This window comes from Mya arenaria, chromosome 8 (assembly GCF_026914265.1).
Source record: "Mya arenaria isolate MELC-2E11 chromosome 8, ASM2691426v1".
Lineage (NCBI taxonomy): Eukaryota > Metazoa > Mollusca > Bivalvia > Myida > Myidae > Mya > Mya arenaria.
The window spans coordinates 49033719-49061671 of NC_069129.1; the positions used below are offsets into that span (position 1 = coordinate 49033719).

The 27953-nt window shown below is 33.7% G+C and overlaps 2 protein-coding genes across 6 annotated transcripts in view; one reads left to right on the forward strand and one right to left on the reverse strand.

Annotated features, from left to right (window-relative positions):
• LOC128243727 (uncharacterized) overlaps nucleotides 1-24589 on the reverse strand; it is a 29564-nt gene extending 4975 nt beyond the window's left edge. Inside the window, exon 1 of the mRNA XM_052961646.1 lies at nucleotides 24437-24589. The gene's annotated coding sequence lies outside the window, so the exon portion shown is untranslated. The remainder of the gene's footprint in view (nucleotides 1-24436) is intronic.
• A 35-nt stretch (nucleotides 24590-24624) lies between these two features.
• LOC128243729 (uncharacterized) lies at nucleotides 24625-26513 on the forward strand. 5 transcript variants are annotated; one of them, XM_052961647.1, is made up of 2 exons: nucleotides 24625-24755; nucleotides 25060-26513. In XM_052961647.1, exon 2 carries the CDS (start codon nucleotides 25179-25181, stop codon nucleotides 25968-25970), a length of 792 nt encoding a protein of 263 aa, XP_052817607.1. In that variant the 5' UTR covers nucleotides 24625-24755; nucleotides 25060-25178; the 3' UTR covers nucleotides 25971-26513. The 5 variants fall into 5 exon arrangements, with proteins under 5 accessions (XP_052817607.1, XP_052817612.1, XP_052817608.1 ...); XM_052961652.1 differs by having other exon boundaries at nucleotides 24683-24698; XM_052961648.1 differs by lacking the exon at nucleotides 24625-24755 and adding an exon at nucleotides 24766-24912.
• The last annotated feature ends 1440 nt before the right edge of the window (nucleotides 26514-27953 follow it).

A 27953-nucleotide genomic window follows, 5' to 3' on the forward strand; every position in this document is an offset into this window, starting at 1 on the left:
TTAAACATTTTGCTACTGAGCTTGTTTCTGTAGTTTTTCGTATAAATATTCATACAACTTGTACGAACATGTTATTTGTGCATATTTTAGATGTTTGTATATTACCTAGTTTCAAAAATGAAATTGCTGTACTATGTGCTGATGCCTTCCGAACAAAAAAGGATGTTCGTTCATTTCCTGAAATACTTGAAACGTGAAATAGTTTCTTATTCATCCGTTTATCTGAAATGCCTTTCGTTTAGCCAAAACGAGTCAAATTTAAATCAAATTACTTAATTGGTAATTTCCCTTTGATTGAAAATAGACCAACCATAGACACCTTAAAATAATAGCATCAGTGAATGTCAGCTCAATATATCTTTCATCCTTTACGTTTAACATTTTGAGAAGCCATTTTATTGCATTGCTTGGAGCGCGAATCTCTAAAGATCTCAAAAGTAAGGTTATTTCAATAAGATCGAGATACCAATTAAAGGGTAAAACAATTGCCAAACAATCTCATATAGTTAAAAGGATGTTTAACTTAAATCTGACTGTACTTTAATAAGTTTTATTTGCAAAAAATGCTTTACTTGTGTGTTTTTTTTATATTTAAATTATTTCATGCCCTATGCGATTTTAGGTTTTGGGAGTTATCATTTTAAAAATGATCTTAACAATGGCACCAGAAAACATCCTTTTTTAATTTTAGAAAAATATTCGACGGCCATTTAGAAAATATGTTAGAATGTTTCCGAAAAAAAACAATTGACAGTAAAAGTCATTTAAATTTAGATAAAATGCTATGTATAAAAGGTAGACCTTAACACACGGTACTTTGATCAGAAAACGGCGTTAGCATGATTTGTTTTTCATAGAATATGGGAATTATATTAATAGGGATATAATAAAAGGACTCGTTGCGCTCGTCTAGCCCATCTTAATCATAATGAGCTTACATAATAAGTTACATACCATACCATAAATAACAATCTCATTAAGTTCAGATTCTCAATTAACGCTACGTGACATCACGCTGTGGGAATATGAGGACATTCCGTTCGGGTTCATCTGAGATTGGCCGTTGATAAGCCAATCAAATAACTCGTTACAAGTTACGAAACGTCAGAATTTGGTCATGGCATTAAAACTCTTTATTCACAGACTTTTTCAAATACACAACATTATTCAATATATTGATCGTTTAATAATGATATCACAAGGTTAAACGGTTAAATCGAATTGCTACATTTCTTTGGAATAATTACTTGATCTGTAGTTGAAATAAATTTTGGTGTGATGCCGATGGTAGCAGTTCAAACCGTCCCAGGATGAAACGTTATATGGTGAAAACGTCAAGAATTTAGTCAAACGTCCCCAAACAAGAGTCAAACCCCAGCTTTTTTATTATATGTATTTATGATTGAAATACAACATTTTTGGCATTTCTCCTAATGTGTTATTGCAATAAGAATGTTTGTTCTAAAACGCAACTTATTAAGATATTTGGCATAAAGAGATATGTTTTTTTATATAATAAACATTTTCTTTTATTTTTTGGGGGGTATTTCATTTCATTTATTAAGAAAGTATCATTAGTTCAAAGAGCCAACGTAATTGATGAACCTTTATTGCTGAATACAGATTTAATCTAAAACAGAAGTAGTATATTGTAAATAAGTATTGTTTTTTGGTGAAAATTATATTGCTGAATGTGTAAACTTGTGCGCGACAATGTCGAATTTCCCGTGCATTGCATAAGGAAAAACGTGCGTCGTGCTCAGCATGGGTCAGATACCAGAGCTGTGAAGAATGGCAGCACGTGCAATTCAGGTTATGGGAGCATATTTAATTTGTCATATACACAGGATATACCGTCGATCCCATACAACACGTTTCAAAAATGTTATAAATTTCTATAATTAATGGTAAAAATGCCAAAACATGTCCAGTTTCCGATCACTCTGATTCGTAAAAGTCATTCCAGATAATGTTTTTAAGCCTTCTTATTAATAATTTGAAGAGCGTTTCCTTTCCATAAACCGAATGTCACTGATTTTTGCAAAACACATTGCTTTAAACATTTTTTTGAAAGTTTGCTCTTAAATCATGTATTTGTAATTTTTATATCATACCTTGCCTACCTGACCACTTTTGTAACGAGGTAAATGAATGTTAATGGTTTAGTAGAAATATCACAATAAAATAAATACAAGTTTAACTGATTATTTGCAAATACGTCTAGCATTTTGGATTATGTTTGTATCAACATCACTACCTACTACATTTTTTTTGAAAGTTTGCTCTTAAATCATGTATTTGTAATTTTTATATCATACCTTGCCTACCTGACCACTTTTGTAACGAGGTAAATGAATGTTAATGGTTTAGTAGAAATATCACAATAAAATAAATACAAGTTTAACTGATTATTTGCAAATACGTCTAGCATTTTGGATTATGTTTGTATCAACATCACTACCGTTAAATCATGGAACAGGCGCTGTTATTGAGCTTATGCCATTGTTTTTCAAGGCCACTTATGTGGAGTGTCACTTAGGACACCCGTTTTGACAAACGGACATGTTGCCTTTGGTAGCTATTCTTTTATATTTTTTTTTTTATTTCATCCATGTTATACGAAATACTAAATGTACATAAGGATAAAAACGATTAACTTCTGAACTGAAAATATTAATTTCTTGCTTATCTCCTCAGACGCGGAGTTCCGCCGCAGGGTCATACAATCGGACGAATCCAGACCCTACCATTTATATCAAACTCCGCAGTTAACGAGCATCCCGGCAAAACCTGGCGGGTTTTCAGCGAGGAAAACAGTTTTATCCTCGGAGAAAACCCGCGTCCGTCGACTTTCTATCCGCGGAGTGAACGAGGAAAGTGGGTCTAACTCGTTAAGTGTACTATAACACTCCAACAAAGTAAAGTATGAACCAAAGCCGCCCCACTTCCCTGGCACACACTACTGTATACATGCTTATGAACATTTAAGTGTGTATGAAGAGTAACATTTAGGACCCGTCTATATCACCATCATACGGCTTCCGCACCTTTATTTATTCACTTCCATACTGTTACTTTGTTATTTTTTGTACAGGCCGGGAGATGATGACTGGACACCTAGCCAAAATTTAATTCCTCACTTCACCTTACCCCACCTCACTCACTCAGTTATTCTTTTTCAATCATTAACTTAGTGTTTTACATTAAAATTTATCAAGGCAAATGTGATAAAAATGCGACAGGTAAATACTAAAATTTACCTGTAGCATATTTTACCCTCTCACAATGTTTTAAACAGTTTTCAGACACATCAATTTTCAGCCGCTTATTTAAGTCATTTCCCTTTATGGTATATTTAGATATGCGTGGTTGAATGTGTCCTATTATAAACAGCATCCGGTATAAGTTTGCAAATCCGGTTTACTTGCAAACTTAGTTTTTTTATTATCTTAGGTATCAACTTCAAAAGCGACACATAGAAAGTTTGTCCATTAAATTAGAAATATTTTAAGTAAAATTAAAATTTTTTTTTAAGAAATATGAAAATTTTAATTCCAAAATTGATTTCTCCCGTTGGCCACCGATTGGATTTTAGGTCCCCCGCGGGGTTTTGGCAAGGGTGCAGGACGAAGTGAACCATTTCACAAGTGAACCAGTTCCTGAGTGTACCATTTCAGGACCAAGTGAACCACATATGTATTACATAGTGGCTATTGTGTGATGGCACACTGTCTGAAAGGTGATAATAACTAGTAATTATCGCCAATTGAATGCAAGACTCAAGAGTAATTACCAATTAATAAGGCCAATTAAAATTAAAGTACAATTATCCATTAATTACACCCACACTTATTTGTTTTTGGGACATGATTGAGGTGTAAATAACAAACATAGATAATTTTTTGAACATATATGAAATAAAATTCAACAAAGTATGATGTATTGATAATATATTCATTATAAGGATTAAATAAAAAGGTATTTTGTTTTTCATTTTTCTTTTCCTTTTTTCAAAACATTGTTATATCAAAATACATAATTCTAATAAATAAACACTTTGATATGATTAACAATTTATTCATATTATCTATTAAATCATTTATACTCAGGAAAATAAACTCTGAAACATAATATTACATTAAGAGAATATTCCCTATATAACATATAGATGGTTCACTTCGTCTCACCGAGTGGTTCACTTGGGAAGTGGTTCACTTCGTCCTACATTCTTTTGGCAAACTCCAATTGGAGAATTTTCCATATGAGCCGAAAGGGGGGAAAAAATCAGCAATTTTACTGACACACTATTTTTTTTTATTATCAAGGCCCATAATCTTGGCATGCATGGGCGGATCTGGCTGGTTTTCGAAAGGAACCGAGCTCATATGGATATGTAGATACTGTACAAGTTTCATTGAGATACAATCAAAAAGGCTGTATCATGTTAACGAGCAATTGCCTACTGACACACTGATTTTTGTTTACTAACAAGGCCCATAAACTAGGCATACATGGGCGGATCTGGCTGGTTTTCGAAAGGAACTGTAGGCTGTATCATGTAAACGAGGATTGTTTACAGACGCACATACTACGTGTACACATTACCATCGCATAAGCTCTTCTGGCCTTTGGCCAGTAGAGCTAAAAATGAAAACAGTTGTCAAAACATCCAAAGTGTGAGAGTGCATCTTTAACATTTGAAAGTAACTCTGTTTGCCTCATGCCCCTAAACAAGGTTTAATCATATTATATGAGCAGTGGGCTTGTCCCTGTATTTTTTATTGTATGATTGCAGTAATGGATACTGGTCTCATTACAAATTTAATCTATTTCATTACGTTGAGAAATAGTCCCTAAAAATATTAATTGTGGAAACATATCTTATCTAAATACATACAGGAAATGGTGACATCATTTACCAATTTAGTATGAAAAATGCAGTTTCCTGATATTTGAATAGTGGTTCTTTATTTAAGCATCTCAATTCATTCAACATACACATAGTATGTATCAAGTTTCAAAGGAAACCAAATCATTGTAACAATTGTTTTCAAAGCAAATATTCACACTCTTGACAAACTTCTCTTCCTAGTTTCAACCTTGAGACTTTTTGATGAGTCTGCACCTTCCCTCCTCTTATACAGTGGCTTCAAGCAATAAAGCTAAAAGCTCAAGTTTAGCAGCTGGTGAACAAGACTGCTGTGTTGATAGTTAGTTGACAAACTGCACACTTGATGCCATAAATCATGTCCATCAACCTCTAGAATAAAGAAATGACGCAGCACAGAATTGATTTCAATTGGACCTCTCTGTACTTTCATCCCCTTAGGCCTTGTTGTAGTCAAAGACTATGTCTTAGTGTGCAGTGCGTGATCTTGAGAAGCCTAAATCTGCTCGTCTGAGGAAGTAAGTCTGGCAGAGTGTGAAACTCCTGTCTACTCATATGCTATACGCCTGTGATCTATGTCTTCTTGTTTGTGCCCAACCATCACCTGAAGAGAATTTAGAGGAAGTTAGTGCTTGATTACAAGTTAATGTGACAAAACAAGGTCTTTTATTTATGCCACCAAGATCTAGTATTCCAAGTGTCATATCTTGTATGTTAACTCAAAGCAATTGAGCATAAACTGTTTGGTAATTTATTTTAAGTCACTGCTTCCACTTATACTATCAGTAATATTGAACATGAACCGACTGACCCAAATATTATTCTAAATATTTTTATGTGCAGAAACCATAATCCTATTAACCCAAAAGTAATCCAATTGTATGTCTTCACAAAACATTAAATACAACAATATTTGTCAATTTAACTCAAATATTGATTATTGTTTTTTTGTCAGACAAACACAGAGATGGCCCTATATATATTGCTCACCTGATTTGAGAAAGGATTCTAAATTAGTTATTGTTTGAACACTTACTGGACACTTTCGGTCTGACTTTATAATGCAGCTGGTGAAAATATTAAATGTCCCTTTATAATGGGCTTACAAAAACATAAAAAAAATGTATTTGTTTAAAAATTACAAAGGGCCATAATTCTTACAAAATAAGTTTGTATTGAGCAGAATAAAAAGGCTAAAATGCCTAAAATACAACCTCAGAACTATATTTACAAGTAAAACAAAAAAATCTACGACTTGAAATATGTTTGCTATATCTGGTTTTGAGAGAGAATGATCAGAAGAAAACATCACACATTCACAATCATATTAAAAAATAATTTAGTTTCTTTTTTTAATAAATTCTATTTCAAAAACACTGCAAAAGACAAGACACTTACATTCAATTTCTTGATTTAATACATTGATGATTATCAATTCTCATGAAGCGAGATGGGTCTTACACTCTAACCAGTGCAACTTGCATGTTCTTAGTTGCTCAGTAATAACCTTTTTTAAATTTCTCCTCTTGATCTGAGCCACGCCAAAACTATGGGAGATGCTTTTGTTGTCTTTTCCATCAGAAAGTATAGCACCTCTGTGTTTCTGTTTATCTCCTGAAACAGTAATAGTTTATTAATAATAATAACAATAATAATAATTAGTGACTTTTATTGGAATTATTTTCACCGCTTGTGCCTTGCACATTGGGGAACAAAATTGACTCTCGGAAAAATACAAATTGGACAGGCCAACATCGATAATATATTGGTAAAATATACATATTTTATTTATAACAGTATGCAGTTGTTGTTTTTTCAAATCCTACATAATTATATTATCAATGATATTTCATAATACAATATAATTTATATAAAAATTGAAATAACACGGCATAGTTGTTGACAGAACATGAACAAATAAATGTGTAAGACTACTACTTTATGGGGTGTAAATAACTCTGGGCTATATTTCACTTTAGGGACATTTGAACACTTTTGGTGAAGATCCACTACCACACCCACTAATCCCCCCCTTCTGATACCATATTTTTTATGGATCAACATATGGTAAAGGAATTTGACAGATGGTAACCTTAGGAACATTTCTGTGACATTATTTTGAAAACAGGCCAGCAGGATCTGAGGAGAAGATTTTTCCATTTAGACATATAGCGAAAAGTAGCTCCGCACCCTACAACAAGTTTTTTTATGAATCAATATCCGGTGAAGAAAATTCATACAGGGTATTGAAACATTTTTTTTGCTTCATATGAAGATAACTTAACTAGCTCTTCATCATATTAAATAAAAATTAGCACAGTCTATGCCGCACACACAGAGCCCCGCATTTGATCTTTTACCAAAGTTTGATTGAGAGGTTAGTTTCTTGGCACACTATGACAAGTCTTTACAGGTATATTAAAGCTGCACTCTCACAGATTGATCGTTTTGAAAAAGTTTTTTTTTTATCTTGGAATGAGCCACTTTATGCGAAAATGAATGGAAACCAGTGATATAAGAGTGCTGACAAAAAATCAGATCACCGATTTTAATTTAAAAAATGGATACTTGTGCATTTTTCTTAAACTGTTAGTAATGCTTTATGCCATTAAAATTAGTTTAGTCAGATCTTATGTCAGCAGTCTTATATCACTTATAGCAGATATTTTGGCAAAAATTGGCTCATTCAAAGACAAAAAATAAAAGATTTGTCAAAATGGTAAATCCGTGAGAGTGCAGCTTTAAAGTGTTTGAGAAAAGTAATCATCTTATCAACACCGGTAAGAAAACAAATACAGGGCTCTTTGCAGCTGTATAGTCTGTCCTTTAGTTAATTCAAAATGGTGAAGAAAAATAAAAGTTGTCTTCTGTTTTAACTTTTAAGTCATTCAAAGGAATATTGCCTACTGTTGCAGCATTTGTGACTGCACATATCATGTGATATACACACACTGATATATAACAAAACCAAGTTCATTTGTCTCAGTATTTGCCAAATTTGGGCTTTCACTTCTTGAACATGTTTTGAGTTTTAGTGATCTGAATAGGCTAATGTTTTTTTATGACAATGATGCAGGTGATCTAAAACATATTTTTTTCATCAAAAGATCCAGGAATGAACAAATATTTTTTGTGTGAAAAAACAACAGTTCAATTCATTTTTTTTATGTAATTTAGTTAAAAACAAAACTTATTTAAAGTAACTATATATATCTCTATATAATTCTATTATTTATTCCACAGAATATATTCCAACAGCAAATTTTAATGATATGCTTTTTTCAACCATTCCAATTTATTTTGTCAATAAGATCATTTAAACTATTAGCAGGCAAATTGACTATATTTAATAAATATCAGTAGGAAAATGACCAACTAAGATCTTAATTATACACAGTAAAGACAGTTACCATGACAATACTTGGTGCTTTTAGATGAAGGCAAAGATAACAGTCAGAGAGTTGCTACTGAAAAATTTCTTATCAAAATTTGATCAGGGTCAGTAGCCTTCAATGATATATTGTCATGGACCTATAAACTATGGTTTATAGGTCTGTGATTTATGTATATTGAATTAAAAATAAATAAAAATGTACATTAATTTTACTATATTCTTCTTTATATCTTAAATTCTGAACAATACAATTTTATTGTTTTATATGTCACTGAATGCATGACTTGTGTTCTTTTTTAGTTGCTAAACTTTTAATACTAACATGCCACACATATATATTAATGTTTTATGCAGTTTTCTTAAATCGTTAGTAAGGCTTAAGCCATTAATTATTAATTTCTGACCGAAATATGCCAATCTTTGATGTTAGCTTTTGTCAGCAATCTTCAATCATTGATTTGCAGATCTATATTTACCAAAAATTTGCTTTTTCCAAGACAAAAATAAAAAAACAGTTGTAATATTGGTAAATCTGTGAGAGTGCAGCTTTAATTTATTATAATTTGGCGATTAATTCACGTTTACATATCATATATGTGTTTCAAGAAATGGAACTTGATTGGATATTTTAAATATCAAAATATATATTTGATAATCCTATTTGAGTGTCAACAATTATTAAAGTGTGTCAACGTTAATATACCATCCTCCACAGCTCCAACCCTGAAGAACACCCGCACAATATTGTCCCCCACCGCCACTAAGGAAAGTCCCAATAAAATTTAAAACATATTGACCTTAAAACTACTTGTGAATAATAATTTATAATTAATATACTGTCATTTAAACCTTAAAGTTGTTGAAATGATAATAACTGCATTTTCCACATACTGATAAGTCATTTAAATAGCATAATTCTAGGCACCACCATACTTGTAAGTTTTCTTTTTCTAAGTCTAAATTTAAGTTACTATGAAATGGCCTTATTTATTGCTTTTCCTATGTATTGAATGACTTCGTTCTTTAAAAAAAGGCCTTTTAATTGTTTTTATGATCCTTGTGGGAAACAGTGACACCATTCTGTGTATATCATAAACTTGTCAGACACTTTTAAATGTCCCCACAGTAGGACTGCAGAAAAAACCTTGACACTACCTAGTACAGAAAAGATGCTACACTAAATATTAAAAGTTGTAAATTTCTGGTTCTCAAGCTCTTCAAATTTGTTTAAATTATTACATATAGCTCGATATTTTTAGAATCATTCAATTTTTAAATTATTATCAAAGTGAAGAGTTTGATAAAGATTTAATTTAATACTTTCAATCAATAGCCTTTTTGATACTATAAAATCTATTACTTTAATTATTTTTCCTCCAGAAACCATTCCCTTATATTATAAGAAATTGTTCAATGAGGGTATGATTAAGTAAAATCTCCTATTATAAAGAGTACCATATATATTCATAAAAGAAACACAACTTTCACTGCACTACAATTAACTAGACAAAGCATTTGCAAAGCAAAGTAGAACATTAGGTCTCTGACTCACTGATACATTCACTTAATCATATGACTGAAAATTTTCTTTCTAAAATTTCTTTTTCTCAAGTTCTTCAACTTTCTTTAAAAATTCTAAAATGGAAAATATGACATATATATATATCTGTACTTCAAGAATAAAAAAAAAAAAATAAAATCTTTTTCAGGTAAAGAGTATGATTTAGATTTGAATTATAACAACTTTTTTTATGTAAAATGTATTATTTTTCATTGCCTTCATTCTTAAAGCAAACCCCTTAAATTTCCATTTCCAAAATCTCCAATTATAAAGAATTCCATATTCATTACAGAAACACTGTCTGTTCACTATTAACTAGTCTAATAAATAAGCAAGCAATTATTTAAACATAAAATGATATGATGATGTAATAAGAAATGCTAACAGCAATACGGGATTTTATTTACATTTAGAAATGGGATCAAAGATGACACTTGACATTCTAAATGAACGAGAATGCTTAGAAAATATACAGAAATATGGAAGAGTTTTGTTTCTTAATGACACAAATTCAAAGTAATGTTCCTTTCTTGATTGGGTGGGACTAATTTAGTTCCGCCTAAAAATTGTTTTGTCATCAGATTAGGTATAACACACAATGTGATTGGATCAAAATCCTGATATAAAATAAACTCTGAATGGAGGCATCCAATCAAAATCTAGTAATATTTCCATTTGTTTCCAACTGATTGCACCATCAGTGATTTACACAGTCAGTGATTTATGGCCTTTTAACTTGTAATGGTCAAGTGGCAAGTGCATATATGACTTATGTTAAATCATGTTTTAAGAGCTAATTAGAATTTTAAAGTCTAAGCTATGTGACAGAAAATTAATACCAAAATCTTTTTTTTGAATTGTAGTAACTGATTCTTTTGTATTTGATGAGGTCAGACATTTTAAGATATATATAATATTCAGTGGATATGTGTTGATCAAGCATTTAATAACATGCCACAAAGCAGAATATTTATGAGGTCATTTTTTTTTTACTTCAGACCCTGGGGCAAGTTTGGAGAGTTGCACAGAATGCTTAAAGAACTAAAGTGTTGGGAATCAGTTCCTGTTTGCAGTGTGTGTAAACCACGTGATAAATTGCGTCATAAATGCTACGTCAGATGGCAATATTTTGATTTAAAACAAGAGGGCCAAATGGCCCTGAATTGCTCACCTGTCATATATTGCACAGAATTTTTAAGTTTTCACTATAACACATATAGAGAAAACCCATCAGCCCCAGGGTGTAGCCAATTTTGACCCCAGGGCCATCATTTGAACAAACTTTGTAGAGGTCCACTAGACGATGAATCATGACAAATATCTAAGCTCTAAGCCACGTAAGTTCAGAGGAGATGATTTTTGAAGTTTTCACTATAAACATATAGAGAAAACCCATGACCCCCCAGGGGGCGGGGCCAATTTTGATCTCAGGGCCATAATTTGAACAATCTTTGTAGAGGTCCACTAGACGATGAATCATTCCAAATATCTAAGCTCTAGTCCAAGTAAGTTCAGAGGAAAAGATTTTTGAAGTTTAAACTATAAACATATAGAGAATACCCTAACCCCCCGGGGCGGGGCCAATTTTGACCCCAAGGCCATAATTTGAACAATCTTTGTTGAGGTCCACTAGACGATGAATCATGCCAAATATCTAAGCTCTAAGCAACGTAAGTTCAGAGGAGATTTTTGATTTTTTTTACTATAACCATATAGAGAAAACCCATGACCCCCAGGGGGCGAGGCCAATTTTGATCTCAGGGCCATAATTTGAACAATCTTTGTAGAGGTCCACTAGACGATGAATCATGCCAAATATCTAAGCTCTAGTCCAAGTAAGTTAAGAGGAGAAGATTTTTGAAGTTTTAACTATAAACATATCGAGTATACCCATGACCCCCCGGGGCGGGGCCAATTTTGACCCCAAGGCCATAATTTGAACAGTCTTTGTATAGGTCTACTAGACGATGAATCATGCCAAATATCTAAGCTCTAGTCCAAGTAAGTTCAAAGGAGAAGATTTTTGAAGTTTTCACTATAAACATATAGAGAAAACCCATGACCCCCTGGGGCGTGGCCAATTTTGACCACAAGGCCATAATTTGAACAATTTTTGTAAAGGTCCACTAGACGATGAATCATGCCAAATATCTAAGGTCTAGTCCAAGTAAGTCCAAGTAAGTTCAGAGGAGAAGATTTTTGAAGTTTTAACTATAAACATATAGCAAATACCCATGACCCCCCGGGGTGGGGCCAATTTTGACCCCAGGGCCATAATTTGAACAAACTTTGTAGAGGTCCACTAGACGATGAATCATGCCAAATATCTAAGCTCTAAGCAACGTAAGTTCAGAGGAGATTTTTGATTTTTTTTACTATAAACATATAGAGAAAACCCATGACCCCCCGGGGGCGGGGCCAATTTTGACCCCAAGGCCATAATTTGAACAGTCATTGTAGAGGTCCACTAGACGATGAATCATGCCAAATATCTAAGCTCTAAGCCAAGTAAGTTCAAAAGAGAAGATTTTTGAAGTTTTCACTATAAACATATAGAAAATACCCATGACCCCCCGGGGTGGGGCCAATTTTGACCCCAGGGCCATAATTTGAACAAACTTTGTAGAGGTCCACTAGACGATGAATCATGCCAAATATCTAATCTCTAGACCAAATAAGTTCAGAGGAGAAGATTTCTTAAGTTTTCACTATAAACATATAGAGAAAACCCATGACCCCCCAGGGCGTGGCCAATTTTGACCCAAGGGCCATAATTTGAACAATCTTGGTAGAGGACTATTTGGTGATCCTAACTACCAAATATCAACGGCCTAAGCTTTGTGGTTTGGGAGAAGAAGATTTTTAAAGTTTTTCCTTTTGGTTGCCATGGCAACCAGAGTTCTGCATGGAATTGAATTCTTTGAACAACTTTGATAGAAGACCACCCAAGGGACATCCCTATGAAGTTTTATTAATATTGGCCAAGCGGTTAAGGAGGAGATGTCTTTTAAGTAAATTGTTGACGGACGACGCACGATGCATGCCGGACAAAAGGCGATCACTAAAGCTCACCTTGTCACAAAGTGACAGGTGAGCTAAAAAGACTTTAAACAAAGATAACTTTTACTATTTCTTCACCATTTTAAATGAAAGAAAGCGCAGTCTACGCCACCTACGGAGCCTTGCTTTCGGCCATTTACCAGAGTTTGATTGCGAGTTTAATTGCTTTAAACACTTCGACAAACCTTTTCACAATAGGGCGTCGGACGGAGCACTGTCAAAACATGATTTTGAAAACGGGCGAAGCGTTTGATGAAACTAATGACTTTATCAAATGTCGGTAATAAAACAAATGCGGGGCTCTTTAAGCGGCATAGACTGCCCTTTGTTTCATTTATAATGGTGGTGTAAAAGAAAAGGTATCTTTAATTTAAGTGTTCATTTTAAGCAAAATGTTGCCTTCCGACGTAGCATATGACGTATTTTATCACGTGGTATACACACACTGGTTTGACTATTGGTAATCAGTTCCACTCACGTTGCTGTTTATTAATAGAAGAAATATTTTTTGACAATACCTGGTACCGTACTTGTAATTTTATTCTTGTACAAAAACTCATCATCCTTTACTCTACTTATGTTAGGTAAAGGATTGAAAATATCTAGTTAGTGTATTTTATGGAATTATTTTTACCACCTGTACAATACAATTTGGGAAAAAAAGTTGACATTGGGAAAAATACAAAATCAGGCTTAAATATCTAATTTAGATTTTAATGGCAAAATATATCATCGAAATTGGAGTTCGGGATGAACAAGCCTGAATTATTACTCTATTGCTTGGCATATTTTTTTTTTCAAGCCCTGCTATATTAAATTCAGAATTAGAACAAGCCCCGATGACATAATTTTCACCAGTGCATGATTGTGGGCTTGTGCTAAAATATTCTATATACTACATGTTTTAAAGATTTTTATGCATATATTATTTTGTTAATTTATAGTAAGTCTTTTCAAGATTTTTTATTCATTAATGTTATGAAATCTCCACTTATCAAATTTGGAAAACATAAAATATGGTGAAAAATGGACAAGTTTTCACTAGGGAAGAAGGCAGTAAGGCAGTAAATTTCACCAAAAAACCCCACTATTAATGTTGTTGTTGCTTTAGCCATATTGTTAATGATTACAACTGAACAAAATTGACAAGATGAAAGAAGAAAAACTGATTTCAGGAACATACCAGTTATTTTTTCATTATAATTGATCATCAGAACATCACTAATTAGTATAGTCTATCTATATCATTATTATAAAAAAGAACATGGAAATTATATTGATATAGTATATGAAAAATATTACTTGAAACTTAATGAAATCTCAAAACGCTGAAGTATAAGCAATAGTGTTGTGCCGAAGATCAGTTATAATCGACAATTGATCGGAAAGGCCTTCTTCATCAGCGACAATCGATAGTGAAATTTGAACAATCGATTATAGAAACAAGAGACGTAACCACTACCGACTACCAGTTAAAAGATTGTCTTGAAAATATATTTTGTTTCTGGTCAATACATGTTAATGTTGAAATGTTCATGTGGTACTATATTGTGTTATCTAGTCATATTATCATGTCAGTAGCTCAGTACAGTACCTTATTACAAATTTTCTTTGTAATTTAACTGCAAAAGGATTGGTTCTCAACATCACACTTTTGTGGTTTTAAAATGTTACTGGTATTGTTTACTTCTTAAATCATGTAATAATTTAGTTTTCTCAGTTTTCTGAAAGAAAGTGTTCTTGTAAAACACAGAATATTCAATTATATTCAATATATTTGTTTTACTTGTTACTGACTGATTATCAAAACGAAATTGATATTTTTCTTTGTGTTTACTTTACACATGTATTCAATACCGTACACAAAATTTAGAGCCTGCAGTCTCATGATCTGTAATAGTAACTTGTAAACACTAAAGTATAGGTGCGTTCTGAATAAATAATGTAATTTATACAAATAAATGTACAAATAATATTGTAAGGGAACATTTTTTCTTAAACTGGTTCATGTAGTTTATCTATATGCCTTATATATGATGACCTAAGATAGTTAAATAATGATTAAAACGATTAATAATCGATCATTGATTGTTTTCATAAACCGATTATCTATAGTAATATTTCAGTCCGATTCCCAACACTAATAAGCAAGCAATAAAAACAGTCAATTGTATATATATATAATATATATCAACATCTACAGATACTTAGCCATAAGTTTTTAATTTTGGATAAAATTAACAAAATTAGAATTGCATACCTTCTTGTGTACATCTGTTTAATAAAATGAATAATTTTCCTTTATCATTAAGTAAAACAGTTTTTAAAATAACAATTGAAGGATTAAAATTTTGAGCTACTAATTGCATTACCATAGATCTACTCAAATTTTGACACTTTTTAAAGAATAACCAATAATAATTTCCAAATCTTCAAATGTAAAAGATCTACAGCATTCTTCCAAAATGGAAATATTTCATACTTGACTGAGTTCTTATTGAAAAATTGTCCTGAGGTAAAATGGTATTATTAAAACATGTGCTAACAATATTCCCAAATAATTTGGTACAGTATGACAAACAAATAAGCACATGATTGTGAAGAATCACTGTTTCTATGTACAATTGACTGGTGCAATAGTTAGCAATAGACTTGGCGTCAATTGAATTTAGTTTGAAGGATAAACAATAACACTTTTTTAACACTTTTTTTTTTCAAAAAAATGATTGCAGTCAATTGTAACCATGAACTCCCCAGGTCCGGGGAATAGTGGGATTTTCGGTTCAGCCAACCCCGGCTTTATAAAGCTACAATAATTAGCAATCAGGGATACTTTTTTATTATATTGACATTTGTTATTAAAGTTAACCTGGGAGGAAAAGTGCGCCCGGTGTGGGGCTCGAACCCACGACCGCCGGAACACTAGCATGGCGCTCTAACCAACTGGGCTACCCGGGTGGGCGGCTGGTTCTAACCGACACTAACTACATTATGTATCCCTGTCTCTAATCTGCCATAGTCTAAAAATCTTCAAAAGACTGAAGGCCATTTAGGTGGACTAACCCCCGCTTAAATTCCTTCCCTGCAGGAATGAACTGATGGTAAAATGTCCTCGCACCAAAGGGAACCTAGGTTACGCCCATTCCCGAGGAAATTTTGCGGGGAAAAAGCAGACAATGCTTTGCGGAGTAATGTCACTATGTGTGGGGGGGGGGGGGGGGGGCATACCTGTGCGTGATCAAAAATAACAAACAATTCTTATCATTTAAACCATCATGAAAACAAACGGCATTTAGACTTACCATACAGTTGTCTTCAATAAGTCCATAGCCCAAAAGTTTATGATTGTCCATTTCAATCCATTTTTTACACGAATGTTCGTCTGAGGTCACCGGAGTAGGTCCTACTTGATTTGATGCTAAACCGGTTTAAGAAAATGTTCGTCTCCGACGCAGTAACCTCCCCTATTGTACAGTAGCAAATCGATACACTCAGTTTAAAATGCCGAAGCTGAAAAAAGTAAGATTTTCAGGAGAAGGAAAAAAACGTTTCTCTGAAAAATTAAAAACACTATACACATCTAACATGGACCTAAGTAAACACATTTTTAGCATTTTTTAGGAAATAATATATGTGAATATTGAAATGCTTGTATTCAATCAGAATTGTAATTTCGGTATTTTCTGATTTAGGAAAATGCATATTCGGTTATTACCAATGCAGCTTCGGCAATTTGAATTTGAATCGTGCAGCTTCGGCATTTTATTGTATGAGCCTTAACAAAATTAATTCAGCACTGTTGCTTAGATAGTGTGTTCTTATAATTGTTCCTTATCCGGGTATCCTCATATGTTTAATTAGGGCATTATACTTTGAAAAGACGGTATCTGCGTAACTTTAATCGATATTTAATTCGCATGAAAGTCTTGACAAAGTAATACAGTTTCTATGAACAATGAAATAACGGCTATAACTATAACAAGAAAAACAGTTCTAACAATAGCAGCAAAGAAACTTATAAAAAAACTGATAGGTCAAGCATTCACCCATATTTGCATATATACCTGAAGTCCATTTACATAGTTCTTGTACAAATATTATCAGACAAGACAGCCGTTTAGCATTAAACTTATTCTTAGTCATCGGTTTCAGCTACCATCAAATACTCAACTACGCAAGTCCAGATACATTAAATATGACCTGTTAAGAACGGAGTTGGTCAAGACCAATTAATGCAGTTAAATTTTGACATACTTGTGACTTGTCAGTGGAAATAGCGCGCTGAGGCGACAACAAAAATACCTTCAAGGCGTGTAATCAGTGTCTGCACTGCTTGCATCATAGTGGACAACATTCTGGTGTTTATGACAAGTTTCAAACAGTGGAGATCCTAATAGAACATATCGTTATAAAGTGCAGTCTAGTAGGATCTGCACTGTTTTCAATGTATAAATACCCTAGTTCCGGCGACGCACTGGTGCATTTTAAGGCATCTGTAGAATTGAGCATCAGCAAAGAGTTATCATAAACAACAGTTCATGTAAACCATCAAACGAATTGACAGGATTTTGCGTTTTGAGTACACCACATTTACAATGAAACTTATAAAACACATTCATTGATCATACCTGTGTGCCCACAGCTGAACCAAGTTAATGATCGAACACATGCATAGGGCTTACACAGGCCTGCACATACCATACTAATGCAACCCATCAAATGTATGATTGTGCAATTCGTGTAAATCAGCCAACACACATCTGATCCATGTAAATCATTTAACAAATTCATGGTATCATAAAAAATCATACACAAAATGTATCCAATCAATACATCAAATCCATCTGAGTGCAGTCGTACGAAAACAAACCGTAGGACATTACAAACAGTGATGGCCCATATCAACCGCCGCATTGAAAAGGCATCTAATGAAGGTCAATACTGTTTGTAATGATAGTGCAAGGCAGAGTAGGTGCTGATTGCTGGCAAGCAGTGTCATCCCTGAGCAGATGCCGCATTTTCATTGTGGTGGCTGGTTTGGGTCTACGCATCTGTACTGGTATACAAAATGTTGGCCAATTTGACTCTGTGTTACCTCGAAATAGAGAACTACTTTCAAAACTTCAGAACAGACAAGTAAAGGACGATTTTGCCCCAGGATGAGAGTTGTTTTCTTTTGTACGTGTTCTGCAACCCCGTTGAGCACTATCAAAACATTCACTGCCAATAGGTCTCAGCTATCAGCATGTGGTAACTGATCATAATACGCATGGTAGTCTTTTGGAATCACCTCTTTTATCTGCTGGAGGTGCTGATACTTGGACTTTTTCAGGACCAGTGGCTTTACATACGCTGCTGGAACGTATTCTGTAAATGAATGTGATGCGTTTCTTGGCTTCCTTAATTCAAAGAACTCACTGTCTGAGTAGTTAAGCTTATATAGTATGTTTCCATCTACATTATATTTAAGCACTCGTATATCCGTGACAACTGGTGTTCCTACACCATGCCCAGGCCTTAAACTTGTGTAATACAGCAATTTGGAGTAATCCTTGAAGAAATGATGATCAACATACTCCACCTTGTATGGTTCATCTCCACTTTCTCTTGATTCTTCAATCAATTCTACATATTTCTGAGGAATATAAACATCCTTTTTCTTTATTTTTCTACCTATAGTTGCATGGACACTGTCACATTCCATGTAGGTGTGTCCTCTTTCAAGAAATTTCTGTTCAATCTCTATCTTATGAGAAACTGCAAACCTCAGTAATGCACATGACAATGTGATGTTTCGATTTTGGTAGGTGCAACCATCACTGTATAGTATCACCTTTTCTATACCATTCAGATCTAACGTTTCCATGTAGTCAATAATGCATGTTGCAAAAGTACTAGAGCTTAGATCTGCAGCAGTTTCGTTCCAGAAGTAGTTCATTACTGCTTTAGTTGAAAGGTCAAATAATGTAAAGTTGTGACAACATAGTTTTGTTTTGTAAAATAAACAGCTGGCTTCTAATTTTGGACATAACAGAAGACTTTGGAGGTCCATTGTGATCACCTTTTGTTTGCCTTCGTTGATTGCCTTTTCTTTGTCAATCCTTTTAGAATCTGCCGCCTCCGTTTTCTAACGTATGTGATCATTGTACTTTTGTTCATCAACAGTATTCACTTTGAATCCTGTACACAGATAACATTGGTCTTTCTTGGGTTTGTAAAACGCAAGATTCATTTCATGAAATAGCTTTGTAAATTGTGTTATACCATACACTGGTTCATTCCTCGACTCAATTGTTAGTTTGTAATGTTTGTATAACTCTCTCATACTGGCAAGCTCTGTTTCCAGGTACAATTTAGACGTTCGCGCCCTACAATAGTGTGATGGCATTATTGGTATTTTTTGAAGAAATTTTGTTGCTGAATCTTTTGCTTCTGTTTTCGTGTTTTTGCCTGGAGTTTCTTTGTGTGAATTTCCTGGAATTCCGTGTTCGGACTCATTTTCATTTATCCAATTATACACAGTATCTTCTTTTAATGCTAGTGTTGCTAAAAACAGTGACTTGCATACTGCGTATCTCTGATCATCTACTCTCAAGTAGTATGAATACGAAAACTTTCGTCTACTGTTTTCACCTGTCGTGCGTCTAGCTACATCATTTTTTGATACCAGGCTTAAAACATATACCTTCTTTTCTCTCCAATTCATGTTTTTCCAGAACATATTAAAGATTTCACCCCTTGCGTGTTCATCTATCTTTGAACATTGCCTCCCTCCCCAGCCTTTATCACATATTTTTGTACAGTTCTTCGGATGCATACTTTTCTCTGGACGTTCAACACAGTATTTTGATTTTCCGTCTCCACCTTTTTTAAAACCAAAATACTTCTTCCCCTGCATTCGTAGTAACTTATTTTTCTTAAAACCATATTTAACTAATTCTGGGTCATTTTCATTTACAGTTGTCTCAACTTCCTCTACCCGCTCTATTATGTCAGGAAAAGAAGCCTCTCTTACGTTCTCTTCACTTTCCACACCGATATTACCTTCAATGTTGCTCTCAATGCATAGGGTTTGGTAAGTCTGTGCATTCAACTCTCGAGTCTCAGTATGACTTCCTGCACTATCAGATTCACTGTCAGAACATGCACTGTTATCTTCTCTTTTCCTCTTTAATGTCCAATCTGGATCGTTAACATCATCATCCAAATCATAAAAGTCATCATCGTTATAAGAATCATCAGTATCTATATTGTTATTAGTATCGAATGTGCTTGATTTCATTAGATTCAATGTAGATCTACTTGCATCTGGTTCTGCATGAAGTGAATTTGTCACTTCCATCTCGGACTCAATACTTTTAACGGCTTCTTTGGTCTCATTTCCATCATGATGAAAGTCTTGATGAAAGTCTTGCTCTAACCGATTTAGTGCCATCGCTACTAACATTTTCCCGCGAAATCCCGCCATTTCAGTAATTGACTATTGGTATTCCTGGTTCGCACTTCGGACAGTGTATACCATTTTCTCTTAAGTCATCAAGATGAGAGTTATTCAGAGCTTCATCAGGAAACGTTTCATGTATACACTTCAAGTGATAGTAACGTTCACAGTCATTAAATTGACACCTTACATACAGTTGTTCATCTGGCAAAGTTATGAGGTATGGCCCGAAATCGACAATTTGTTCCAGAATATAGATGAGAGTCCTGAAATCCGGTTTAAAATTGCACATGTGGCATTTATATGTTTGCAGGTTTGTTTCATAGTCACTTTCTGTGTCGCTTTCACCGGAGTAACTCATGCTGCAAATAAAATGGAAAACGTATATACAAAAACTTATTATTTTGAATGATCTTTAATGTTGGTGCCTAATTCCATTGGCGGCCAGCATATGTCCTGACAGTCTGCATATAACTGTCTGATCAGAGCACATTCTGTTCACTTGTGATTCGCAATATAATAACTTAGGTGCGCAATGTTTTGAAAAAAACATTTTTGTATTTTTGTCGTAGGTAAAAGATAGGAAAAAAGTAAAATTGGGCGATTTAGGGGGGCGTATATTGCTTGTTTGATTACTGGCGGATCCATGATTTGTAAAACCCTTAGCCTGGATCCGCCAGTAATTAAATAAGCAATATATTTGAGAGAGATAGAGAGATGCATACTTAATATATTCTACTTTCGTTTTCTCCTTCCTTTTCCAAAAAAGAAAATCATTGTAGTAATTCGGTGTTATTATCCATAGGCTTAGAAAACATTTGGAAAAGATAGCTATAACACTTTTTTGTGAAAATCTATACTAAAGAGCAATTCATAATTATTTCAAACATTTCAAATTTCAAGCAGAGTCTTTAATCAAACAGATAAATGACTTGTCACAGCTTCACTTGCATTAAATGACGTCAGCAGCATGACGTCATGTTTGATGATGTCATTTATATAATACCTAATATAAGTCACCAATTTTGACTGAAACATCGTAAACCTTTATTTATGGTGATTTATGTTAGTACAGTTTAGCGACACATCACTTTTAAAAATCAGGTATTGCGTACAAATAACCTTTTAAACTTGTAGGACGAAAATATAAAATGCCGAAGTTACATGAAACTACAATGCAAGCACCTAGTCAAAAACTTTGAAAAAGCCGAAGCTACAACATTCAAAAAATGAGTTTGTAATCAATTTATTTTTTATAGCAGACATACACATATGCAAGATTATTCAAAAATGAATTTACTATGGTTTACCATGCAGACTGTACATGAATGTGGTTTCCTTTTTGCATTATCTCCACTTTGCGGCTAAAGAAATTGCTCTCTCATGCTTTAGCAGTTATTAAATGTTACTAAAACAGTCATGGAAACAATTTAGACAAATGGTATCTGTGAATGTATATAACACAAACAATGAAAGTAAGGAAATGTAATCTTACCTCATAAAATCGAGCACAGTGTCTACGTCCGGCTTTTTATGTTTGTTAGACTGTGTGTGTGTGCAAAAACCTAAGCTGCAGCCTCCGTAACTCCGGCCTTTTAGACAGTTGTTGAATTAGCCAATGGAAGTCCGGTATTTTGTCACATGTGTATATCTTATGGTTCTGATTGGATGATTTGAATGGGTATCGGGCAAAAAGAAGCGGGAACACATGTAAGTTCGGAAAAACGAAAAACCTTAATTTGAGCAAAAGTGTAGGTCCGGCATTTTAAACTGAGTGTATCGAAATATAAAATCCATCACAAAATCTTCGCCTAACTCTCATAAATGTGATTTAAAAATATGTTAATATTTAATCAACGTGTTTAACGATATTCATCTTTGAAACATTATTACAGTATCTTTATCCTCCATTCACAAACACGTGGACATGATATTGATAAGCAAAGTACATGCGTATATTTGATAAACGAACAAAAACATGCAAACAGGTAGCAGGATGAAACAATATGAACAATATCATTCCTAATGCTTAGAACGTATACTTGATCAAAGATAATGTCATTCAAGACATGAGTTTTTTAAACTATCATGAATTGCGTGAAGGGCTATACACTTATGCAAAAAAAATACCCCTTGCAATAGTATTTGGATATATTTACTTCTTATTTATCAATGTAAAGCTATCATTCAGTTATGGCAGGTGTTCAATGTAACTGAGCACAATTTAAGAGTGTAAACGAATTTCGTCACTGCTTTTAGCTACAGCTCCTAAACCCTGACAATAAGTGAACCGAGATAATGGCTCCTTTTCAAAGAATCATTTGAAATGGATGAATTCTGAAACAAAGAATGATTGTTGAGCTTATTTTTTTACGAAGTATTAAGTCAATACACAATGTTATAGAACATTTATAAATAATATCACTGACTTATAAATAAATGTTTAACCTATACTGGTAATAGATTCGTGATAGTGCTATCATACATATATGTACCCATTTCATATGACAAGAAAAATAACATACCGTGAGTGATGGAAACGAAATAATAAAAAGAAGCCACTTTTGCATAGGATAAAAGATACACATCGAAAGGTTTTTTTTCTTTAAATTGGAGTGATCAAATTAAGTTTGTCACTAAGTCAACATAGTTTAATGTACCTACTGACAATATAAGATGGTGTTCTCTAACCTATTCGATTAACTGAAAGACACAAATTGAGCCCACCAGGAAATGAAATTTAGTAAGTTATTCTTTTTAAAAGTATTTAATATTTTCGAGCATCTAGGACCAGAAGGCTTCAGAAAAGGATAAATAATTCGCAAATCTGACGCAGTTGTATTTAAGATCACTGTTTTAGATTGCACACAACGTCACAAGTGAAAACACCGATGTAATACTCGAAATCAGGTAACATCTTGCAATGTTATTTTCTTGAATAATCTACAATATTAAATTAATGAGCAATAATATCATGACATGTATATATCACAACTTTATTTCTCCCTAGCAGATGTTATGCGGTGAAAGTCTCCAACTGGTGATTCCTCCAACTTCTGTGATCACCAACTTCTGTGAACTCCAATTGGTGGCTTTTATCTATAGAAATTGACTGTGGAATTCTCCAATTGGAATTTTCCCCAATTGGAGAGCCGTTTTTACAAAATCATAATTTTTGATTATTTATTAGATTTTAATTATGTTTATGAATCTAGTACTACAGACATACATAGAAATGTAATTTTCTGTTCCAAATTGTAATATTTGATTTTTTTCAAATTGCTGATTTTTTCCCCCGTTTCAGCTCATATGGAAAATTCTCCAATTGGAGTTTGCCAAAACCCCGCGGGGGACCTAAAATCCAATTGGTGGCCAACGGGAGAAATCAATTTTGGAATTAAAATTTTCATATTTCTTAAAACTTTTTTTTAAATTTTACTTAAAATATTTCTTATTTAATGGGCAAACTTTCTATGTGTCGCTTTTGAAGTTGATATCTAAGATAATAAAAAAACTAAGTTTGCAAGTAAACCGGATTTGCAAACTTATACCGGATGCTGTTTATAATAAATTCTAGAAAAAGGACCAAAACTCAATATTTCGATTTTGTCTTTCATCATCACCTACCACCCCACACCATCCCCTTGCCTCCAAAAAACTCATATCATTGTTCCTCCTCCGGTTCGTCCAACCCTAGAGCAGCTAGATCTTACTCTTAATTAACCTTGTATTTAAACAAACTGCAAACGACGAATTAAGTTTGTATCACACCTGTCTTTAAGAAAAGATGATAAAGAATAAGTTGTTAACACAAACGTGCAGTAAATAGATATATAAAGAAACGATAGGGCACCACCACTGGTTCCATGAGCCTGATAAGTACCGCAAGTCACCCGAATAACAGTACATATACATATGAATAAATTCGACCCAAACAAAATGAGAAACTTCCCCTTTTTTCTGAAGCTTGAACTTATTTAGTTATTCATTCAAGTTATAAAAATAAATAGTGGTAATTTGTTTTCAATTTAAATCCAACTATACATTTTAATAATCAATTTACTTCATTTGCTTAAAATAAAGTGTATTTACCTGAATTTAAATCCAAATATAAATTTTAATAATTAATTTACTTCATATGCTTAAAATAAACTGTATTTAGCTGAATATACAAGTACAAGTGGGTTACTCAAATTTTCACAAAATTCAAGACGAGTGTTTATCAGCGTTTCAAAGTTAACCTTTTTTACCCTGTGTAATAATTCACTGTTATTATCTTCCGCATTGAGTTTCAGTATAAACATGCATTGTATTATTCACAATTTGATAGCGAAATAGCAAAATGGCCGCATGAGTACGTTCAAGAAATACATTGAAAATAGTGTTTAATGTGTTTCCGCACGGAGTTTTAGTAAGTACATGCATTTTGATCTTACAATTTCATGGCGTATAGCAAAACGGCCACATGAGTTTGTGCGTTTAAAGCATGAAATACAGAATTTACTGTGTTAAAAAGGAATATATTTATAAACTTACTTAAAGTTACATTGTGCGTCATTACAAACTACGTAATTGAGTTTTTTGAATTACGTATCCACCGCTTTGACATGTTCAAGCATGTTTTCATTTATGATGCTGTTATCAGGATTCCATGTCTTTTTATGGGAACACTTTTAAATACATGCATATCATTGCGATATCATTTACTTTTTCAGCGCATTTTCCTTAAGGAAAGGAATTATTTTTCTTAAGAGGAAAGCAGACTTTTGGTCAGAGGTCGAAACATTTGAGCACAGAAGTTTTCAAAGTAATAAAGTAAGGCACAGAGAGGAAGATGAAAAAGAGTGTGTATATTGACAGTCTTCAACTTACGACAATGCCTAAAGTTGAGTTTGAAAAGCTCTTGGACAAACGGAATCCGGAAATAGGATATGCTTCAAATTTGGCACGATTATACGATGAGGGCGACGATATTGAAGAACACACGACAACTTTGAAACATAAACATAACGAAACTGGTGAACCGTCTAAAAGAAAACTTTTTAAGGAAAAGGATAAACGCTACCGGGAAAAAGTACCATTTACTTTTAAAAGATCGGTTAAGGCACTCGTCCTACATGTGAAAAATATTCTTCAACAGCTTTCTGAAAAGAGGGGACCCGTTGAAAAGTTTGTAATTGGTAAAACACACGCCAGAAAACTGAAAAAGGTTCCGTTTGATCCGTTCAAATTTAACACATGGCGACTTGCTGATGGCGTCAACGGACGATGGAAGACTTCCTACGAAAAGGAAGGATACGACGGTTTGATCGTTCTTTGTGCGATAACAAAGGACCTCCTCCCAAAGGCTGATCCCATTAACAAGCCTCAGTTGCGTCTCGCTTTGTCTGCATCTGCGTCCCTCCAGGAAACAGACGACAGCGATGATGAAGTTGAATGCGAGCTCTACCACCAGCAGCACTATATTCTCGCCCTTGAACAGCAGCTCATCCACTATTTCGCCTATGTGGAGCAGGATCCACGCCTGGGAAACCTGTCCGTGTCCACCGGAAATATGGAGCGACAAAACGCTGTCGCTGGTGTCCTTTATGTCGCATTTAAACTTAAAGGTTTGCAAGAAGAATAAAAACAAGGAGGGTTGAACGAACCTTTTTATCATCATTGAATTGTTTTGGAAATCTAAAATCAGTTTCTTTGAAATGTTTCTTACGGCTTTAGAATGTTTGGGCATAAACTCTGTATTCACTTTGTCGACATTTGGATTGAGTGTTTTTACTTTGTCCACGTTTGGATTGGATATGGTCATCATTAAACCCGCTTAAATGGAGCACAGACGAGAACATCACACGTGTCTATGACTTTTTTCAGAGAATAGAAACAGAAAAGAACAATAACTCAAACGTTTCATATTCAAAGTTCTTTAATCTCATATTTTGGTTTTCATGTCATGTACAAACTGATAGATGTATTGTTGTATGTATCATACGATATATCATTACTTTCACTGACAAAGCATGGGAAACTGTCCGTGGCTATGATATGTTTATATAAATTTCAAATTGTAGTGAAGTTCATGATTTAAAAACAAATAGAAAACAATAATGTGTTTATTATTTGACCAAATTGTAGCCAGCATACGACTTGTACTCTGAAATAAATTTAATCTGAACTATATTTTTTTCTTATTTCTAGGCCATATAAACCCTGAATAGTAGTAGGAGCCAAAGAGGGCGTACGAATAAATAGAGCCAATATAATTCGATGCTGAAGTCGATTCAGGGTGTGTTCTTGGTGCATGGATAGGTTCCCTATATATTGTTTATAAATCCAACATCTTTGGTTCCTGAAAGGTTTGATTCTTCTGTACCTTTAAAATACCACATAAGCTACAATAGGATATTTATATCAAAACCAAGATTGCTCTGTCGCATAAGCTGTCAAATAAAGATCAGGAAGTATTTCATACTCGAGGACACCTGCGAATTCATCTCTCTTGCGGTCTGTGAATAAACGTCTTATAAAATGATCCTGGTCTGTCTCTTTATTTTGATGTTAAATTTATTTTCCTGTATTCATTATATTTATAAATGGTAACATACACCCCGTACCTGAACGATATGAATATTGAGTGGGCGAAGTATCAATTATGGCTTTATGCCGGCTTTATAAAACTTCTAGGTTTACGAGACATAACTTGTTTACTCGCGAAAGCTATACAGGTTATGCGAATATTCAGTGAAGCATATCCAAACGTTTCGTTAACACAACTAAACTACAGGTAAGTGAAGGTGTCTCCTTTCGGCAAGAGTTATATGGGAAACAAAATCGAGTATATAGAGGAGTTTATTTTGGAAAACCATAAATCGTTCTAATTACCGTAAATTGTTCTCGTATTATGTATGGCGGGTGTTTTGAATGGTTAAATTGAAAACAAACATCAACTTGATGTTAATTCTCATGATTGAGACTATTGTTTAAAAGAAAGCACATGGTTTAGGTTATGGTTGATAAACAATCCCCCCACCAAATCAAATAAAATATATAAAATAAAACAAAAAATGAGGGTAATGTGCGTTTCTTTTCTTTTTCATCAAATATACGTTCCTGGTAGAATGGGATCAATTTGAGCATTCTTAACTCAATAAAGACATATTTCTGAATTCGTTTGTTATTTGGGATCCAGTGTTTATAAGCTATCATTCTAAATATGTAGGTATATGGGATTTAGTTTTGAGCGTTCTTTACTCATCACACATATTTCTAAATACGTTGTTTGTTATTTTCCAGTTTTCATGAGCAACCATATAATAGGCATATTTTTCAATATGTAGGTTATGTGGGATTCAGTCTTCATGAGCATTCATATACTAAGCATATTTTTTAATATGTTGGTTAAATGGGATTCAGTTTTGAGCATTCTTTACTCATCACACATATTTCAAAATATGTAGGTTATATGGGATTCAGTTTTGAGCATTCTTTACTTATCACACATATTTCGAAGTATGTAGGTTATATGGGATTCAGTTTTGAGCATTCTTTACTCATCACACATATTTCGAAATATGTTGGTTATATGGGATTCAGTTTTGAGCATTCTTTACTCATC

Excerpts from the sequence above, each read along its gene's own strand:
- LOC128243729 (XM_052961647.1), top strand. The coding sequence starts at position 25,179 with ATGAAAAAGAGTGTGTATATTGACAGTCTTCAACTTACGACAATGCCT.